Source organism: Olea europaea, chromosome 10 (assembly GCF_002742605.1).
Source record: "Olea europaea var. sylvestris chromosome 10, O_europaea_v1, whole genome shotgun sequence".
Lineage (NCBI taxonomy): Eukaryota > Viridiplantae > Streptophyta > Magnoliopsida > Lamiales > Oleaceae > Olea > Olea europaea.
The window spans coordinates 22,836,810-22,857,675 of NC_036246.1; the positions used below are offsets into that span (position 1 = coordinate 22,836,810).

At 32.4% G+C, this 20,866-nt stretch overlaps 2 protein-coding genes across 8 annotated transcripts in view; both read left to right on the plus strand.

Moving 5' to 3' along the window:
- The first annotated feature begins 14,248 nt into the window (after positions 1–14,248).
- On the plus strand, positions 14,249–17,430 carry LOC111401539 (protein CHUP1, chloroplastic). Of its 2 annotated transcripts, none has more exons than XM_023029316.1 (4): positions 14,249–14,728; positions 14,820–14,917; positions 15,485–16,243; positions 16,325–17,430. In XM_023029316.1, the coding sequence occupies exons 1-4, from the start codon at positions 14,584–14,586 to the stop codon at positions 17,237–17,239; spliced, it is 1,917 nt and encodes a 638-aa protein (XP_022885084.1). In that variant the 5' UTR covers positions 14,249–14,583; the 3' UTR covers positions 17,240–17,430. The 2 variants fall into 2 exon arrangements, with proteins under 2 accessions (XP_022885084.1, XP_022885085.1); XM_023029317.1 differs by having other exon boundaries at positions 14,251–14,728; positions 16,328–17,430.
- Positions 17,431–20,073: 2,643 nt separating this feature from the next.
- The window catches only part of LOC111401540, a 13,154-nt gene continuing 12,361 nt past the window's right edge, over positions 20,074–20,866 (plus strand). For all 6 annotated transcript variants that reach the window (XM_023029323.1, XM_023029318.1, XM_023029322.1 and 3 more), the window contains exon 1: positions 20,074–20,295. The gene's annotated coding sequence lies outside the window, so the exon portion shown is untranslated. The remainder of the gene's footprint in view (positions 20,296–20,866) is intronic.

Consider the following 20,866-nt stretch of genomic DNA (forward strand, 5'->3'; position numbering starts at 1 on the left):
TATTTATAAATACTCAGATCATTTTTTAAGTATATATTTTAAGTGATTCATAAATACTATTCACCTATATTATTTGGCTCCTATTTACCTAATTATAATTTAAACTATTTATAAATACTTCTCAAATATTTTTTAAGCTAGGGGTGGACAAGGTTTCATTTGATCATAATCTTAAGATAACTGAACCATGAACCAATGATTTTCATAGTGAACTAATGATTTTTTTATTTATTTTTTTTAAATAAGGAACCGAATTATTCGGTTCTTGTTTGGTTTGATTTGATTTCATCATTTATATTTTCAAATGATAAATGCAAATTAAAATCTATCATCATATCCATAAATTAGTAATATGTGCCTGAATAAAAAAGTGAAAAAAAAAATAAACACCAAACATTTTGCAAATTTAAATTATCAATCATCAAATGAAAATTGTGTAATAAAATTCATTCACAAAAGTCTAAACTAACAAAAAAACAAAATTTTAATTTGAATACCAAAACATCAAGTTTCATCCCCCAAACAAAATATTGTCTAAGAACAATGATTCTCTAATATGGACGAATGAGTAACTCACAGAAGTTTAAACGTAAAGAAAACTTTTAAGTTATGTGTAAAATTATTTTATTGGAAAAATGTACGTTAAAAATTAATTTAGAAAGGAAAAAAAATTTATAGAGTAGAGGCCAAACATGAATTAAGTTTGAATAATGCAAATTAAATTCTTTTTAGTGAAAATAATTTTTAGTAATCGGTGGGTAGAATAAAAAATTCTTGCTTTTGATTTGACAAAAGAACCTTAATTATGCTCATTGAAGACAGAAGATTAGACTTGTTCCCCGTTTAGTAGCAATTTTTCATATTAAAAAAAATTAATTTTTGACCTTTATTTCACTATTCTATCCATCATTTTTTACTTTTTCACTCAAGGATGGAATCACTTTTCTTTCTAACGATCAAAAAATCAATTCTCATAAGAGAAATGCTATTCTGCCTGGCCTCTTCTACGAAGCCTTGTGTAAGCCCTCTCACAAATAGGGATGGGTAGATATTTTTAGGGTACATTTTTAATAATGTGGGACCCCCTATTTGTGAGAAGGCCTATAAAAGGCCTAATAGAAGTGTGTTGGCAGAGCAGCATTTATCTTCTCATAAACTACCGAACAAGCCCTTGACCTTTTTAGTATGTTTGATAGTAATCTTTGGTGATGACTAAATAAATTTTATCTGTCAAAAAGGTTGAATAATTGAGAGAATTTCTATAAAATGTGTTATCCCTCGTTATTTCTATTGTGTATATATATAGTACAATCATTGAATATACAAGGAAGGTAAATAAACATAATTCTTAAAAATCAACTTCCTTCTTAATATAAATCTAACTATAAACGGTAACGTCCCTCCTCAAATTGATGCGGGGAGATCACCTAGCTGCAATCTGCCAACAAGGAATTGATGTCACAATCGAGTCATTGCTTTGGTGAAAATATTTGCCACCTGAAGATAAGATGAAATGTAGGGAAGGGATATTACTTGATCTGTCAAAGTGTCACGAATAAAGTGACAATCAACCTCAATGTTTTTGGTGTGCTCATGAAAGACTGGATTGCCTACAATCTGAATAGCACTAGCGTTGTCCGCATGGAGAGAGTAGGATGAGTCTGAGAAAACCCAAGCTTCACTAGAAGACTACGTAATCAAATAATCTCAGAACAAGCTGAAGACATGGCACAATGCTCAATCTCAGTGGATGATTTAGAAACACGATCTTGTTTCTTACATTTCCAAAAGATCAGTGCATCACCCAAAAACTTACACCAACTCGTATTAAAATGATGCGTATTAGGACACCTATCCTAATCAGCATCACTATAGGCTAAGAGCTGAAGAGAAGCCCCTTTAAGAAAGAACAACCCATAAGTAGATGATCCATAAAGATAGCGAAAAATACAACGAACAGCTGCAAGATGAAGATATAAACTGGCTAAGCTGATGGATGGCATATGAGATATCTGGGCGAGTGCTGGTCAAATAGATAAGACTCTAGACGACAATATAAAGTAGGGTCTTCTAGAAGATCCTCTTTATCCTTCCTACACTTTACATTGACTTCTATATGAGTAACTACAGAAGAAAAGTCCTCCAACCCAGCCAATGCAATAAGATCTTGAAAATACTTATGCTGACTTAAGAAAATAACTTGATCCCGATGATGAACTTCTAGGCCCAAAAAGTATGTAGGCTGACCGAGATCTTTCATGTGAAAAGTGGCATGAAATAATTGTTGAAACTTAGAAGTGAAACTACAGTCCATGCCAGTAATGATGATGCTATCCATATAAACCAAAAGAGGTACAACCAGAGGCAGATTTGTGAAAAAAGAGAGAAGAATCATACCGACTCTGTGTAAAACTAAAGGTAATAAGTGTGCTATGAAACTTCTCAAACCAAGCCGAGGAGCCTGTTTGAGCCCCATAGAGAATGCCATAGTCTACATATGTCATGAGGATAAATAGTTATACCAGATAGAAGCTTCGTATAAATTACCTCATGAAGATCACCATGAAGAAATGTGTTCTTCACATCCAACTGATGAAGTTTCCATAACTGGGAAGTAGCAATAGCTAAGACTATCTGCACGATGGTCATTTTGGCAACAGGAGCAAATATCTCCTCATAGTCAACCCCATATTCCTTTTTTGTTATCCATGGCTACAAAACGTGCTTTATACCAATCCAAAGAGCCGCTAGAACGAAGTTTTATAGAGAAAACCCATTTATTCCCAATAGGTTTCATCGTAGGAGGGCAAGGAACAACGTCCCAAATTCTCTTCAAGTGCCTGAAGTTCTACTTTCATTACATTTTGCCAACACTCATGCTCTATGGCCTGTTTAAAAAGTAGGGAATGAAAATAGCAGATAAATTAGCAACAAGAGAGACGGGAGATGAGAAACCATACCGATCAGGTGGTCGAGAAGGATGTGTAGACCGACGAAAAAATGTGGAAATTGTAGTAGGATCAGGTACCGAAGCGAAATCGGGAAGGGACACAGAAAGAGCGATACCAGACTCACTAATACGTCGTTCATATACAAGTTTCGATTTAAATCATGTCACAGGAGGAGGGGAATTAGAGAAGTTAGGCAGGATAGATAAAGACGTAGATGGCAGCTCAACATGAGACGGAAAAAAGTAAGGAAAACCACATTCCTAGAGATAAGGATGCGTTGAGTATGAGGATCATAACAAACATAACCCTTTTGAGAGACAGTATAACCAAGGAAAGCACACTTAACAAATTGACCAATAAGTTTATGTCGTTTATGAGGAGGAAGATGCACAAAACATATACAACCAAATCTACGCAGATCAAAGTATGAGGATGAGTATCCATATAGCTTAAAGAATGGAGAATCATGATTTAAGGTGGAAGAGGGTAAATGATTAATTAAATGAACCGAAGTGGAAATAGCTTCATACCAGAATCGAGAAGGTACAGATAAGTCAAGTAAAAGAGTTCGCACCATATCCAGAGGTAACAATGATTTCTATCAACAACACCATTTTCCTGCGGCGTCGAAGGACAAGAACGCTGGAAGTTGATATCCTTGTTTTGGAGAAAGTTTTGAAACTCATTGGACATATATTTTCCTCTAAAATCAGATTGCAAGATATTTATGCCACTAGAAAATTGAGTCTCAAGAAAAGTAAGTCTTAAAAGTTGAATTTGGTCCTTAAAAAATAAATCCAAGTAAAGCGACTGAAATCATCAATAAATGTAACAAAGTATTTATAACATGCGTGAGAAATAATAAATGAAATCTTCCAAACATCACTATGCATAATATCGAAATATTGTAAAGCATGAGATCCATGAGAGAGAAAAAATAAAACTTTACTTTTACCAATTTTTCATACAATACAATCAAAGGAAAGATCAGAAGAACATGATTTATTACCCAATAAATCAGAGTGAAATAAAGTATGAAGTACATCCGAGTTTGGGTAGTCTAAATGTTTATGCCACAATTTAGCATCAGTACTAATAACATTACATGCAAAGTAAAGGAGAACTATGAAAAGGAGAAATATGCAATGGAAAGAGTCGTCCCACTTTAGGCCCTATCACAATCATCTTCTTAGACACCTAATCCTGCCCAACACAACTAGAGCGAGAAAAATGAACATTATAATTGCTATCAACTAATTGACTAACCGAAATTAAATTTGTAGAGAGGTTAGGAGACACAAAAACATTAGTGAAGGAAGAGGAAAGGTCTCCAATAGCGCGATAGCCAGAGAACTACCATTAGCAGTGTGAATTTTTAGATTGCCATCATATTCTCTTACATTGGAAAGAAGACTAACGGTATTAGTGATGTGGTTAGAGGCTCCGGAGTCAAAGAACCATAGCTTAGAAGATGCAGTATTACTTGAAAGTTCAAAAGCAGAGAAGGTAAAATCGATCATTTGTTGTACCATTTCAAGGGGTGAGGATGGATGCAGAAGTGGGATTAGGAACAACTTGTGAGGCAGTAGACAATGTCGTGGAGCTAGAGGCATGCTAGGCAGTAGTGTGCTTCTTTTCAGGTCGAACAGGACAAACAGAGATTTGATGACCTGGTTTTTTGCAGTAATGACAGTGTTTCTTAGGACAAGCTCGAGCAATGTAACCAAAACCTCGACAGTTGTGACACTAGACAAGACACATGTCTCGACCTTTATTCCCCCTTGTGCTGCATAAGCCATAGTAACAGGACCACCAACGGTATCTCTATGTTGCATGGTAGCCTGGGTAACTATACGTTGTTCCTCACGAAGAAATTCACCCAAACAAGTATCCAGAGATGGTTCGAGATGACGATTCATCAGATTAGATCGTGCAGCCTCAAAATCAGGACACAACTTCATCAAGAATTGGTCCATCTTTCTTGTCTCATGCACTGTTTGAACAACAGATAGAGCTGCAAATGGAACATTAGCATAAACAATATCTAAATATTCGGCTAAAGATTTTGAAAACCTGAAAAATATTCTTCAATCAATAGACTTTCCTGTTTAAAATTAGCCATCTCATACTCCAATTGTAAACGTCTAGCAGTATTGTCCTGTTTACACACCTTACTAAGATAAGCCTACGTATTAGCAGCAGTTTTGTAAGGCCTCAGATTGAGAATGAGGTAAGGCTCACCGAACCAAGGATCCAGATCATGACCCAAGCGTCTTGATTTTCCATTTCGACAAAGCCTTGACATCTTTTGGAGCGAGATCACTTCCATTAAGATGACCCTATAACTCTTTTCCTTTGACAAATAATTGGAATTGGAACTCCCAAGTCGAGTAATTTTTTTCGTTAAAATGAATCAGGAATGAGTCTAACTTGTCAGATGACATGATGGAATAAAATATTCAACCCAATAAAGAGACCCACACCACAAATCACACTTCAAATCACAAAGCCCAACAATGGAACAAAAAGTTAACCAAGAGGCGGCTCAAAATTAAATAACAAAACAGAGGCCCAAATTAATAAATCACCAACTGAGGTCCAATTGATTAAATCACTAACCAAAGGCACAGAGAAGCTGTCGACCGAAGGCTACAATACACACCCAAGAACTACAGATCTACCATCCAAACTGCTGAACAGGAGAAAAAGGTATGTATCCACCAATTGAAGCCAGACCCCGACCAAGATTTCGAGAGACATCGCTCATCAGAATCGAAAAGCTGTAAAAGAAGATCGGAAATCACACGTCCAACACCAACGACCAATCTCAACACCAAAATAGGAACGTCTGAGCAAGAAGAACCCATAGCGGGAAGAATGTGAACAAAAAATCACATCCGATAAGAAGTTAGAACCCTAGCTCTAATACCATGTCAAAAGGGCCTAATAATTGAGAGAATTTCTGTAAAACATGTTATCCATTGTTTTTTCTATTGTGTGTATTTATATAGTACAATCATTGAATATAAAAGAAAAGTAAATAAAAATAATTCCTAAAAATCAGCTTCCTTCCTAATATAAATCTAACTATATACGGTAACATTATCACACACTTTATTTTAAACATTATTTGCGAGATTTGCAATAAGTTGACCACTAGGCTACGCTATTATTCATTTCAATTAGGTTCAAAAAATTTGGCCATCGACAACTTAAATTATTGCCACTCATATTAAAAGGAAAAAGAAGCTTGATTTTTTGTTCAGAGGAAGACATGTACCAGAGAAAAAAGAAGCATATTGAATATACTTGTTTGATAGTATTTTAAGCATTTATAAGTTATAGATTTTATAGAATATCAAGATAAAAAGTATATTTGATCGATTTAAATGTATAACATAAATTGTGCCAAACATGCTCCAATGAGGCTTTTTTCCAAAACCTTTCAACTGGAGATAACATTTTAAGCCAAATCTCGTAGTCACTGGCAGAGCAAGACATTCTTCACAGTGAAGTAAAAAATTAAGTTTCAAAATTTTCTTAAACAACGCAGCATTAATGAAAATAATTCAATACATATTGCTATAAATGTTGCATATGGGACTACCGAGTATTAACATTTCAAAAGTACTAGAAAATAACATTGAATGTATAGTGATCATTAACATTTCAACCCTTAGGTTGATCAAGACTTTCAATCCATCGATTACGATCTAAGACTTTCAATCCTTTATCTTTTTAGCATCAATACGCGATCGAGATTTTAAAATAAAAATACATAAGAAAGAAAAATAATTATTAATCACTATTGTGTATATTATGTCACATGACATCTTAAATTTCATTCAAATCTCATCTCAAGATTCTTGACCTAGAAATAATAGTATTTAACTACTTTACATAACGAAAAAGTGAAAAAAAAAATTGATAAACAAAAATAAATAAATAATTCTGTGGGGTTGACTGCTCACACTTAAGTTCGCCCATGCTCACAGGTGAAAAAAATTCCTCGCACCATACACACAATTTGATATGGTTGGGATACACGTTATGTAAATATGAAAGAAGGAGGACTTAAACTACAATTATGAAGTGTTTTCTATATGATTGCAGCATGTGGACAAATGTTGACCTTCGATTTGGGTGGATTCTTTTGGAAGATGCCTCGTTTGCTCTCAAACTGATGCAGTTGAAACGTCTAACGCTTCCCATGATTATTTGACTCAAATGTTAATTTAAACAAATTATGAAATTATCTATTAAAATGATGATATTCAATATTATTAGTGTCAAGTACTAGCTCAGGTGACAACTATATGAAATGATATATTCACTGAAATGTAATGTCATATGATTTATTTAATCGAATATATCAAGCATGATCACTTAAATTGATGCATGATATCATTATTCTATCTATTAGATTAATGTTATTCAACATCACTAATGTCAGCACCAATCTAAGTGACAATTATATAAAATTAAATGATAAATTGTCGAATTCATTAGTTGTTCAGTTAAACTAGCCATTTCGAGCATATTACTCCATCCCCTCCCATCTTTTACAGATTATGGTTAATGTTTCTTGGGTGAAATACTTGCATATTTTCACTTATTGGGTTAACCTCTGTGTTTGAGAGCTATTTTGTATATTCTATTTGTGCGGAGTCTCTGAGAGATGGAATTACTGAGACTCTTTTTGAAATTACTGGTTACTGATGTATTATATACTCCGAATATTGATTGTAAACTAATATTGCCAATGCTATTACTCACCTTTCGGTGTATGCCCCATAGGGATGTATGCCTTTGCAGTTGAACCTTGGTCAAATTCGATGCAAGTATCACAATTTAATTCCATTATGCTATTTATACATAAAAATGATATATAAGAGATTACATAAAGTCCTCGTTCGGTCCTCATTCTCATTCTCGTTTCTTTCTAATTTTCAATAATACAATCTTCCATAAAATAATATTACACGCAAATCAAAAAAATTTCATTCTTTTTCAACCACACATTTAAAAAAAAAACACTATTCTTACCATTAAAATTTGGCAAGAATGGGGGCCAAACGGGGGGAAAATAATGTGGAGAGAAAAAGTGAAATTAAAAAATTGACTGTGTTTTAAGTTAACCAATGATAGAGTGACATTTAATTTCCTCTAAACAATTTGCGGTTATAAAATTCATTTAATTACATGTAGTTTCAAGGAATCAATGCAATGAGTATGACATGGACAAATTGTAATTAAGAACCATCATTATTTGATAAGTGAAGTTTGGTATATACACGCATTTAATTTAATGGTGATGCAAAGTACTACTTTCAGCTTGTTGTGTGTAGCAAATCCACGTAGCACCATTGCCTTCTCTAATCGAGAATGTTCTTCATTAACCCAACAATTGCATACCAAACTAGCAACAAATTATACAAGAAAAAAAAATCATTAATATTTCGAGCTTTGGTTGAAGGACAAAGTTCTAAGTTCAAATTTTACCATCAATTATTTATTAAAAAAAATGCACTTATCAATGTATTTTATGAAAAGGTAACCAATCTCGAGACAAGCTGTATCACTACTGAATAACAATTGATAATTTTCATGTTATGTTATTGGAATTTCTGCAAAATATTAATTGTTCTATCAACTTTGATCTTGTTTCAAAATTCATCATACTGTCACATTACATTGCCCATTATGTTCTAAATTAACAGAAATTGCTTGGTTGTCAGTCATACCGTAAATAACATTTTACATAATTGACATCTTGTACTCTTGAAATCAATATAATAAAATAAATATTATTACATTGTCTTTAAATTTAAAGCCTAAAAACACATATATTTCAGCATGACTTCCAAATTAAGCAAATATCATTTATCTGGAAGATGAGAGATCACTAAGTGGTGAAATTTGAAATTAAAATTTAATTTTAGTCACTCAATTCAAACAAAGAAAAATTTAATGACCCAATTAAGATTTTGCTAAAAGTTCAATGGCCTTAGAAATATTGTCCAATTAAAATGCTTTAGAGCATTTACTTCAACTAAAAGCAACGACTTAGTCTATTTTTGTAAATAATTATATATATTGAAGTCATTTTTTATGTAAGTACTATTAATTTTATTTAACTCGTTTATATCTATTTATAATTTAAATCATTTATAAATACTGAAATGCAAGATTCTACATCGCTATTTAGCACTTTTGAAATCACACAGGCACTTTAAGTCGCATGTTCAATAATAAATAATACAATAAATAAATAAAACCCATTTTTTTATAAATTATTATTTTATCATGCAAAATATACTATATCAACACACAATCCAACGGGAATCTCATTCAAATTTGGTGCAACTATCATCACTTAACTTGATCCAAACAAATGCGCGGTTGTAAAATTCAAGTAGTTAATGCAATGAGTATGACATGGAGAAATTGTAATTACAAACCATCCTTATTTGACAAGTGAAGGTTAGTTGGTATTCAAACGCAATTAATTTAACGGTGTACTAAACTTTAGCTTCTTGTGTATACCAAATCCACGTAGCATCATTGCCTTCTCTATTCGGGGATGTTCTTCATCAATCCGATTATTATAGACCAAACTAACAACAAATTATACAAGAAAAAAAATAAAAAACTTCAAAAATATTTCGGGCCTCCGGTCGAAGGATAAAGTTTTAAATTCAAATTTTACTTGCATATATATTATACAAGAAAAAAATCAAAAATTTCAAAAATATTTCGAACCTCCGGTCGAAGGATAAAGTTTTAAATTCAAATTTTACCTGCATATAGGGTCGAAAGATAAAGTTTTAAATTCAAATTTTACCTGCATATATATGCAGGTAAAATTTGAATTTAAAACTTTATCCTATATATATATAAATTATAAAAGAAAAAAATCAAAAATTTCAAAAATATTTCGAGCCTCCGGTCAAAGGATAAAGTTTTAAATTCAAATTATATATATATATATACACACACACACACACATACAATCTTGAAACAACTTGTTATTACTGCTGAATAACAACGGATAATTTCATCTTCCAACAATATATTAATTGTTCACTAAACTCTGATTTATTTCAAAATTTATCACTATGTCACATTACATTATCAGTTTTCTTCTAAATTAATAGCAACTGCTTAATTGTCAGTCATATCGTAACTAATATTCTACATAATTGCTATCTAGTACTCTTGAAATCAAAACGATAAAATAAAGCTTATCAATTTGAAATTTATATTGAGCTTTAGTAACTCAATTCGAACAAAGAAAAAATTGACCTAATCAAGATATTTTGCTAAAGTTCAGTGACTTAGAAAAACTTACCCAATTACAATGCTATGGAGCATTTACTTCAACCTAAAAGATGTAAAAGTACTCGAAATTAATTATTATGTTTTGTTATACATATGTTTAATTTAAAATTTGCTTTTAAGTAATTTCTCTATCAATCATATTTCCAAAAAAAAAAAAAAAAAAAATCACTTATATTTATAAATAATTCATAAATACTCAAATCATTTTTTATGTATATGTTTTAATTGATTCATAAATATTATTCATTTATTTATTTGGCTCCTTTTTTATCTATTTATAATTTAAACCGTTTACAAATACTTCCCGAATATTCTTTTAGCTAGCGGTGGACATTGTTTTATTTGATTATAATTTTAAGAGAACCAAACCATGAACCAATGCTTTTTTAGATAGTGAATTAATGACTTTTTTTTTATATGGAACCAAACTGGAACTGAACTATTCGGTTCTAGTTTAGTTTGATTTGATTTCATCATTTAAATTTTCAAATGATAAATGCAAATTAAAATCTATCATAAGTTAGTAATACGTGCATAAATAAAAAAATAAAATAAAATAAACATCAAACATTTAACAAATTTAAATTATCAACCATCAAATGAAAATTCTGTAATACAATTCATTCACGAAAGTCTAAACTAACAAAAGAATATAATCATAATTTGAATTCCAAAACTTCAAGTTTCATCCCCTAACAAAATATTGTCTAAGAACAATGATTTACTAATGTGGACGAATGAGTCACTGACAAAGGTTAAATTTTTTGGCATGATTCGCTTATTTTTAATGGTATAGTTTAGAGAATGTGTGGGTAAAATTTAGAGAAATCTTTTAAGTTTCAAATTAATCTAACGATGATGCAAAATGTACTAAAGTTCAGCTTCTTGTGTGTACCAAATCCACGTAGCGTCATTGCCTTCTCTAATCGTGGATGAACTTCATCAATCTGATAATTATAGACCAAACTAACAACAAATTATACTAGAAGAAATAGGAAATTTCAAAAAAATTCAAGTTTAAATTTTACAATCAATTATTTATAAAAAAAAAAAAAAAAGTAAATAAAATTCACGTATCATTGTATTTTATTAAAAAGTAAACAAGTTGTATCACTGCTGAATAATAATAGATAATTTTCATCTTTCAACAAAATATTAATTGTTCACTAAGCTTTGATTTAGTTCAAAATTTACCACTATGTCACATTACATTGCCAGTTTTATTCTAAATTAACAGCAATCATTTAATTGTCAGTCATATCATAACTAATATTCCACATAGTCGTTATAATTTTTTTTTTTTTAATAATTTCCAACACTTAACCTAAAAAATGCAAAAAGTACTTGAAATTAATTATTAATTGTGTTAAACATATGTTTAATTTAAAATTAGCTTTTAAGTAATTTCTTCATCAAACATATTTCAAATAAATAAATAAATAAATAAACCTATCTTAAAATAATAAATTTTCACTTACGTCCCAAAAAGCAGTGACTTGGTCTATTTTTGGCTTATATTTATAAATAATTCATAAATATTCAAATCATTTTTTATGTGTATATTTTAAGTGATTCATAAATACTATTCATTTATTTATTTTGCTCATTTTTACATATTTATGATTTAAATCATTTATAAATATTTCTCGAATATTCTTTTAGTTAGGGGTGGACATGGTTTCATTTCAATAGTACTCAACTACTTCACATAAAGAAAAAGTGATAAAATAAAATAAAATAAAATTTGACAAACAAAAAATAATTAAAAATTCTGTGGGGTTGACTGCTCACACCTAAGTTAAAAAAAAAAAATTCCTCACACCGTACACACAATTTGATATAGTTGGGATACATGTTATGCAAATATAAAAGATGGAGGACTTAAACTGCAATTATGAAGTGTTTTCTATGTGATTGCAGCACGTGGACAAATGTTGACCTTCGATTTGGGTTGATCCTTCCAAAAGATGCCTCATTTGCTCTCAAATTGATGCAGTTGAAACGTCTAACGCTCCCCATGATTATTTGACTCAAATGTTAATTTAAACAAATTATGAAATTATCTATTAAAATGATGATATTCAATATTACTGGTGTCAAGTACTAGCTTAGGTGATAATTACGTGAAATTATATATTCACTTAAATGTAATATCATATCTATTCCTACCATTAAAATTTACCATCAAATTATTCATATATAAATTAAGTTCAAATTTTACCATCAATTATTCATATATAAAAAAAAATGCACGTATCAATGTATTTTATGAACAAGCTGTATCATTACTGAATAACAATTGATAATTTTCATCTTCAATTATCGGAATTTCTACAAAATATTAATTGTTCTCTCAATTTTGATTTTGTTTCAAAATTCATCACACTGTCACATTACATTACCCATTGTCTTCTAAATTAACAGAAATTGCTTAGTTATCAGTCATATCGTAAATAATATTTTTACATAATTGACATCTTGTACTCTTGAAATCAATATGATAAAATAAATATTATTACATTGTCTTTAAATTTAAAGCCTAAAAACAGTTATATTTCAGCATGACTTCCAAATTAAGCATTTATTTGGAAGATGAAAGATTACTAAGTGGTGAAATTTGAAATTAAAATTTAATTTTTGTCACCCAATTCAAACAAAGAAAAATTTAATGACCCAATTAAGATTTTGCTAAAAGTTCAATGACCTTAGAAATATTGTCCAATTACAATGCTTTAGAGCATTTACTTCAACTAAAAGCAACGGCTTAGTCTATTGTTGGCTTATATTTATAAATAATTATATATATTGAAGTCATTTTTTATGTATATATTTTAAGTGTTTCATAAGTATTATTACTTTTATTTAATTCGTTTATATCTAGTTATAATTTAAATCATTTATAAATACTGGAGTCCAAGATTCTTTTATCCAAACTAGATGGTGATTAAAAAGACATAAAGACAAATTTCAAAAGTGAGAGCGGTGTCTTCGTAATTCCCTCATGGGTTGCTGGCCCTCTCTTCAATATAAATAAATATTGAGGAAATTATTTAAAATGTCCACTTTCACGTGTCCATTTGTAAAAATGTTCACTTTCACAAATTCTTACAAAAATGTCAATTTTGAAATATTTTGAATCAAAATACCCCTGTGAACTATTTATTATTCCACACAAAAACCAGAAATGGACATTTTTGCAAAAAAATTATTGGCTAATAAATTTTTAGCACATAACCTGCCATATTTATTTCAAAAGTACATACGTCGAATCACAATTAATGCTATTTTTCTCATTGATACAGAAACGTCGAGAATTATATTTCAAGTGTAGAGAAATGTTACGATTAGAATGAAATGTCATTCTAGATATTTAAAATGTCAATAACAACATTTGAAATATCGAGAATATTTAATATTGTGATTTCATATGTGTACTTTTAAAATATAAAAAAAGATTCAAATATCGAGAATGACATTTAAAATGTAAAAAATATCATTTTAATGTAACATCTCGTGGAAACTACTTCTTGGAATCCGCAATAAATTGAAAAAATAAATAAATTGTTTCTTTTTTCATTAAAGGTATAATAGACAATTTAGTGCTAAATTTAGAAAGTATACAGTTTTTAATTGACACTCATGAAATTAGACATTTTTGAAAATACCTCATAAATATATTTAGAGGGTGTTTGGTAGGAATTTTTATGTGAAAATGCATTTTTGAATAGTAAATTGATAGGAAATGTGTGGTTGAAAAATAAGAAAAAGTTTTTGATTTACGTGTAATATTATTTTAATAAAGAATGTGTGGTTGAAAAGAAAAGAGAGAAAAATGCATTTTGATAAAAATGGGTGCCAAACAGAGCCTTAATAACAGGATTATGTCATTAATGCAATAATTAATTAAATGAAACGCCTAAATAAAATATTAAATTAAGGTTGCTCACAAGCAACTGTTTCATTTCCTGTCTGATTGATGAGAGAGAAACAAAATCAAACAATAAAGACAAATCCGCGATTTGAAAGAGAACAACAACTCACGTCGAAAACCATTTCCACGCAACCCCACACCTCACGACACCCTTTTTCTATTGGTCTAAATTTATAAACTCAACGCAGAGGAAGAATTCTTGAAATTTGACAAGCTGATGTTGCTGTGTTTTTCGTGTACAGATGGAGGACGAATTAGAAGAAGAAGAGGGATGTATATCTTATGTTTATGTAAATGATCATCGTATATTTGTGCTTATGTCGTAAATAATTGGAATATTGAATTTGTACTGTGAAAATTATGGTGAAAGAGAAAAGGGATATTAGGCCGGAGCTTTTGAAATTTGGGGTTGCTTTTGCTCTATCTCTTGGTGGGATTCTTTATACCCTTTTCAAAAACAAAAAAATCAAACCAGATAAATCTCAACCTCCACAGCCTTCTCAAGGTATTATTTCTTTTTTAAAATTGCTTATTATATTTTTTTATTGTTTTATGTGTGTTGTGATTATAAATGATTAATGATAATTTGAGTACAGATGTGGGAGGGGAAAGTCGTGAGCTAGAGAATGATGACGAATTTCTTCACAAATCACCAAATTCCCGCAATTCTCCTGAAATTTCACTCGGAAAATATGTAAGATGATTAGATTATTTATTTTTAGTTTATGTTTTAGATGTGATTTTTTGCTGTTTCATATCATTTAATTGATCTAGTTGCTTTGAATGTTCAGAACGATTCATGTAGTAGGGACTAAGGCTTAGTTTGTTGTTGTTTTTTCCTTTCTAGAGATTTGATCTATATGATATTTACGGAAATTATTGATCGAAATTGAGAAAATAATGAAAAAAATAAAAGTCTCATTGATCTTATAAACTGATAGGATGATTTTGTTTGATTGTTAATTCAAAGAAGTTTTGGATGAATGTTCTCGAAATCAAGAATTTGAAAATCATGAAACAAAATTCTTTCATGTTTAAAGATTTTTTACTTTTATTTGTAATTTTGGTTTCTTTGAAACTATAGTTGCCTGCTTTTAACTTTTTTGATTACTTGAGAACTAAATTTCCGAACTTTGCTAATTAAATCGCTGTAAATCTTGATCTGTTCTCGCTGTCTTTCTCCTGATCAGCTGAATGAGTCTAATATGAGGATGCCGACTTTCCAATTTTTAATAAACATTATTTTCTTTCTTCCCTAAAGGTTACTTCTGGAAATTCCACCAAGGATCTCTCTCCGAATGCTAGATACATAGGAGATAGAGACGGTTATCTCTTGCCAGAATTCGTTGATCTTGTAAAGGAATGTGATTCAACTGTCAAAGCAACTGGTATATCTCCACGGAAAAATATGGAAACTCAAGCTCTCGATGTAGAATCACCCCGGGGATGCAAATACATTGAACATGAGGAACCCGACAGAGAGATTAGGAGCCTAAAGAGCAAGGTTAAAATGCTCCAAGAGAGGGAGAGGAGCCTGGAGATTCAACTTCTCGAGTATTACGGCCTTAAAGAGCAGGAAACTGCAGTTATGGAGCTGCAGAACCGGCTAAAATTGAACAATATGGAGGCTAAACTTTATAATCTTAAGATCGAGTCCTTACAGGCCAACAATAGAAGACTAGAGGCCGAAGTGGCTGATTATGCACAAGTCGTGTCTGAACTAGAAGCTGCAAAGGCCAAGATAAAGCTGCTAAGGAAGAAACTTAGGTCTGAAGCTGAACAGAATCGGGAACAGATCTTGACTCTTCAAGAAAGAGTAATGAAGCTGCAGGACCAGGAAATGAATGGTGTAAAAAATGACCCCGATATGAAATATAAGCTTCAAAAATTGAAGGAACTCGAGGTCGAAATAGAAGATTTGAGGGAGTCGAATCATGGCCTGAAGCAGGAAAATTCTGAATTGGCTAAGAAATTGGAGTATCTACAAATGATTGCTACTTCCGCTTTAGATAATGAAGAGGTAATTCTTTCAATTATTATCTATTATCTTCTTTTCCCTGTAGTACACAGTTCAATCTTGATTTTGGATATCTTTTTATAGCAGACTCAAGCACATAAAAAAGAGAGTCACCATTTAAGACAACAAAACGAAAATTTAACCAAGGAAATTGAACAGCTCCAAGCTGAACGGTGCAGTGATGTTGAGGAACTAGTTTATCTTCGATGGATAAATGCTTGCTTACGCTATGAATTGAGGAATTATCAACCAGCCCCTGGTAAAACAATTGCGAGGGACCTTAGTAAATCGTTGAGCCCAAAATCAGAGGAGAAAGCGAAACAGCTCATTCTTGAATATGCAAATAAAGAAGGTTCAACTGAGAAGGGGATCAATATTGCAGATTTTGATTCAGATCGATGGTCATCTTCCCAGGGTTCTTTCCTTTCTGAATCTGGTGATGGTGATGATTCTTCTGTTGACACCTCATTGGCTAACAAAACCAGCACTTCGAGCAAAACAAAAGTTTTTAGCAAACTGATGAGGCTTTTACGAGGAAAAGATAATCTGCATCATAGTCGGGGTTCACCTCTTGATCGAACTACATCTGTTGAAGATAAAGTTGGAAGATGTTTCAGTGATTCTCAAGGGTACAATCCCAGTGGTCCACTAGATATAGATCCTGGAGCTGATGGCCACACCCAAAGATTGAAAAATTCATCTGAGCGTTTGTATAGACATTCTTTGGATCTACAGAGATCTTATTCCCATGATTCGAAGACCCTTAAAGGGGAAGGTAGCGGTTACTCACGAAGAAACAGTGACGATAGTTCCTTGAGTATTTATAGAAGAATTGACTCGATCAGGGAAGAGGTAAACGATTCTTCACCTGCTAGTCAACTTGATCAAGATGCACCAAATGTAGAGAAAACTGAACTGGTAAAGTACGCCAAAGTTTTGAAGAACTCTCGTTCAAGATCATCTTCTCGGAGAAGATCTGCCTTGTTTAGTTCTTTTTGACTCAATTTCCTTTTGGTTTACTTCCAGCCCTACCAGGTTAAAAATATCGATAAATTGTCCGGCCCTGTGTTTAGTTAAGCTGCATACTTCAAAGTTAGTTCAATGTACAATGTACATAGAAATTTTGTGGGCTTGATAGATTTTTAGAAATCTATTAAAGAAAATTGTGGATTTCGTATTGTGTTGTTTCATTTATGATGTGCTGCAGATTTTGCTGACCCTATAGCAATCTATTCCGCACTTTGTGCTTATACTCATGAAGGAGAAAAAAAAAAAAAAGGAAAAAATTCCAAAAAATCGAGCCGACTTGACGGCTCGGGTCGAGCCTAAAAAAAATCGCCTTGTCATTGGATTTGGATTTTTCCATCATTGATTTAACACAAGAATTGTTGGCGTTGACAAATGACGTGTCATCTTTCTAGTCAACTTAACAGAAAAAGGGGGAAATCCTATTGTCATTGGATTTGGATTTTTCCATCATTGATTTAACACAAGAATTGTTGGCGTTGAAAAATGATGTGTCACCTTTCTAGTCAACTTAACAGAAATTACAGAGGAAGCTGGTTTTCCATTGAATTTGTTGAGTTCGGAGCACAATGCTTAGTGCAAACGGAACGTGTTCTTTTTAAGAGAACTTGAGTGTGTTTTCGAGGGATTTGAACTTCTGCTACAATGTTTTCTTCTTGAAAAGAATGCGGTGCAGCTTTGACAGGTTGTGATTGGTTGATGAGGGGTGGTTGAGGTGGTGTGATAATGACCATTATCTTAGGCTAATCAACCTCTTATTGGTGGGTTGGGGCGATGCCACTGTAATGAGAGAAATCGCCCTGGTTTGACTTAATTACGTCAGTATACTCCTCATTAACTGCTTGTGAACTCAGATATCAATTCGATTTTCTTATCTTATGTCGACAGTATACACCAATTTATATCAAAGTGGATATTCAATCCGATACACACATTTTGAGTTGGAAAAGTAACAAGAACTTTGAAAAAATCAGACTAGGTTTTTTCCTACTAATAGTGATACCAGCACATTAACTATGCTAACTTGAAAGTAGAATTTTGTTTTTTGTTTTCCCAAAAAATATGTGGAGATGGGATTTTTGAAAAGCAGCTTTTAAGTTACATATTAACTTATTTGCGCTAGTTTGATCAAATATTATATACGTCTAAATGCGGTTAATGTTTACCTGCAGTCAATGTACGATAACCCAATTTCAATTAGATCACTATAATTCAATTTGTGTCAATTGGATTTTGTTGCCAATGTACAATAACCCAATTTCAATTAGATCACTATAATTCAATTTGTGTCAATTGGATTTTGTTGCCAATGCTTCTGCATTCAATTCCATCACATTGTTTAACGTTGGAAATTAACTGGCCTAAATGAGAAGGAAGAAAAATATTTAGAAACTAAGAAAATTGAAAAATAAAAACAACCAAAAACCAAAGTTATTAATGACTACACGATTTATGTGCCCCAAAACCAGAATCGTGTTCTAGGGGTCGCATTCTCGCTATAAATATTGGCTCATTTGAATTCCTGAATTGAACTTGCTGCCATCCTTTAAAGCTGTCATTTGACTCATACAAAGTCTAAACGACGACGTTGTTCACATCCCAAATTTCCTAACAGACTCGAGGCCCAGTTGCGCTAATTGACAGTTATAACTAACTCTCTCTACACTGTTATGCAGTTAGAGCTCCTTCTCTTTCTCAATTTCTTGTGACATTCTAATTTCCTTTCTGAAGAAAGAATATGGCGACAACAATGGCGATTCTATCGTTGCCACCACCACCGCCACCACCACCATCAGCAGCAGCACCATCAGTGGTTGATAGGGTGTCATAACCAGCCACTTGAAGGAAGCACTTGGGGAAGAAAGAAGAAGAGATCCCAGAAGTTCTGGCAGAATTTTGAAATTCAGGGTGACGCGTTTAGCTTGATCCAAGATGACACAGTTTTGCTCCCAATTTAATTGTTTTGAGTGTAATACATTTTATCATTTTAGGAATACGATTTTGGCTATAGTACTTAAACCGTAGGAAATCATAAGAAGAGGGTTGAATGTCAGAACTGTGTCTTCCTACCCAATCTCTCTGAATTTCCCTCGCTTCTTCTAACTTCTTTCTTTCTCTTCTTCTCTTCTTAATTGTAATTTTGTTCAGTTTAATTAATACAATTGTAAATTGGGTTGTTAAGTCCCAGCTAACTATCTTTAGTTGCGAGTAATTGTGTTGATTTGGGTTTAAGTTGAGCTCCAACCATTACAAGTGGTATCAGAGCAGCTACGTGGTCTAGACATGGATACTCGAGCTAAGGTCGTAGAAGAACACCTAACAAAATTGGACAGGGAAGTTGAAGGTCTGAGTGAAACTCTCCAAGGCATGAGTGATACGGTAGAGATCTCAGATCAAACATTGAAGGCTTTGTGTAACAAGCATGATAGTATAGAGGTAATGATAGGGGAATTGAATTCTAAGCATGAATCGTTAGTAGCCATGATGGCCCAAATGATGGGGCAAAAGGGAGAATCTAGAGATAAATAGAAATGAGTTTACTTGTACCAATTCACAATGGTGAAGGAATACTCACGCCACGCATGGGATCAACATCTGGAAGTAATATTAATGGGAGAGATGAGGGGAGTTAAGCTGCCTAAGATTGATTTCCCTTATTTTAGTGGAAAAGGGCCTAGAGACAGAGCCGTAGGCCTCTCCTCAGGTCCATAATATAAAGGGGTCAAAAATACTTGTAACCATTTATTTTTTCTTGGAAAACCCGAGCCAAATTTCAACAGACAACAGTTGTCTTCTACTCTTTTTGCAGTCGACTGCTCCAGTTCTCCACGCCAGTTGCCAATTTTCCATGGTTTGGGTTACGTCTACTGCAACTTAAGTCTCAACGGACCACTCCTAAAACCTACTGACGACGGGCAACGACGACGATGCAACGGCAAAGTCACACTCACAGCATCCTGTCCTATGGCGTCGGCGGTCTTCTGACTTCTATTATCGGACTCGTTCGACGTTGTACTTGGTACTATTTTGTAAGTTATTTATCCCCAAATTCCAACCTGCTGACGGTAATCATGTGATGAATCCGATTACGATATTGCTGGCATTTTGCTTCTGTATCTGTATTACTATTAAGTATTAATATTATCTATCAAATTGTTAATCGTTTTCTTGCAATGTTTGATATCCAAAATGGCAAAATCCGACCGACCGACCATGTCTTCAACTCTTCATCACTTCATGTTCCTGATGCTATTGCTGGGGCATTATGGCATTCTGTTTCAATGATTTTGTTAATTATTATCTAATAAAATAATTAATATCTATCAATTTGTTTTCATGCTATGTTTTGGGTGTGAGATTTAAATTGATTTCTTTGTCTATTAGTTGCGTCTTAATTTTTAAACTTGAAGACATGTTAAATTGAATAATTGATTTTAGTTGCTGAATGAAATTCTTAAATTCATCCATTAAAGATGAATGATTAATGATTAATCCTGTCATGTTAAAGTAATTTAAGGGCAAGTGAACAGTGATTCTATGAAGTAAGTTGTCTGTGACTGTGAGCAATTGTAATCTAGACTAGCATTCCAATTTTTGTGG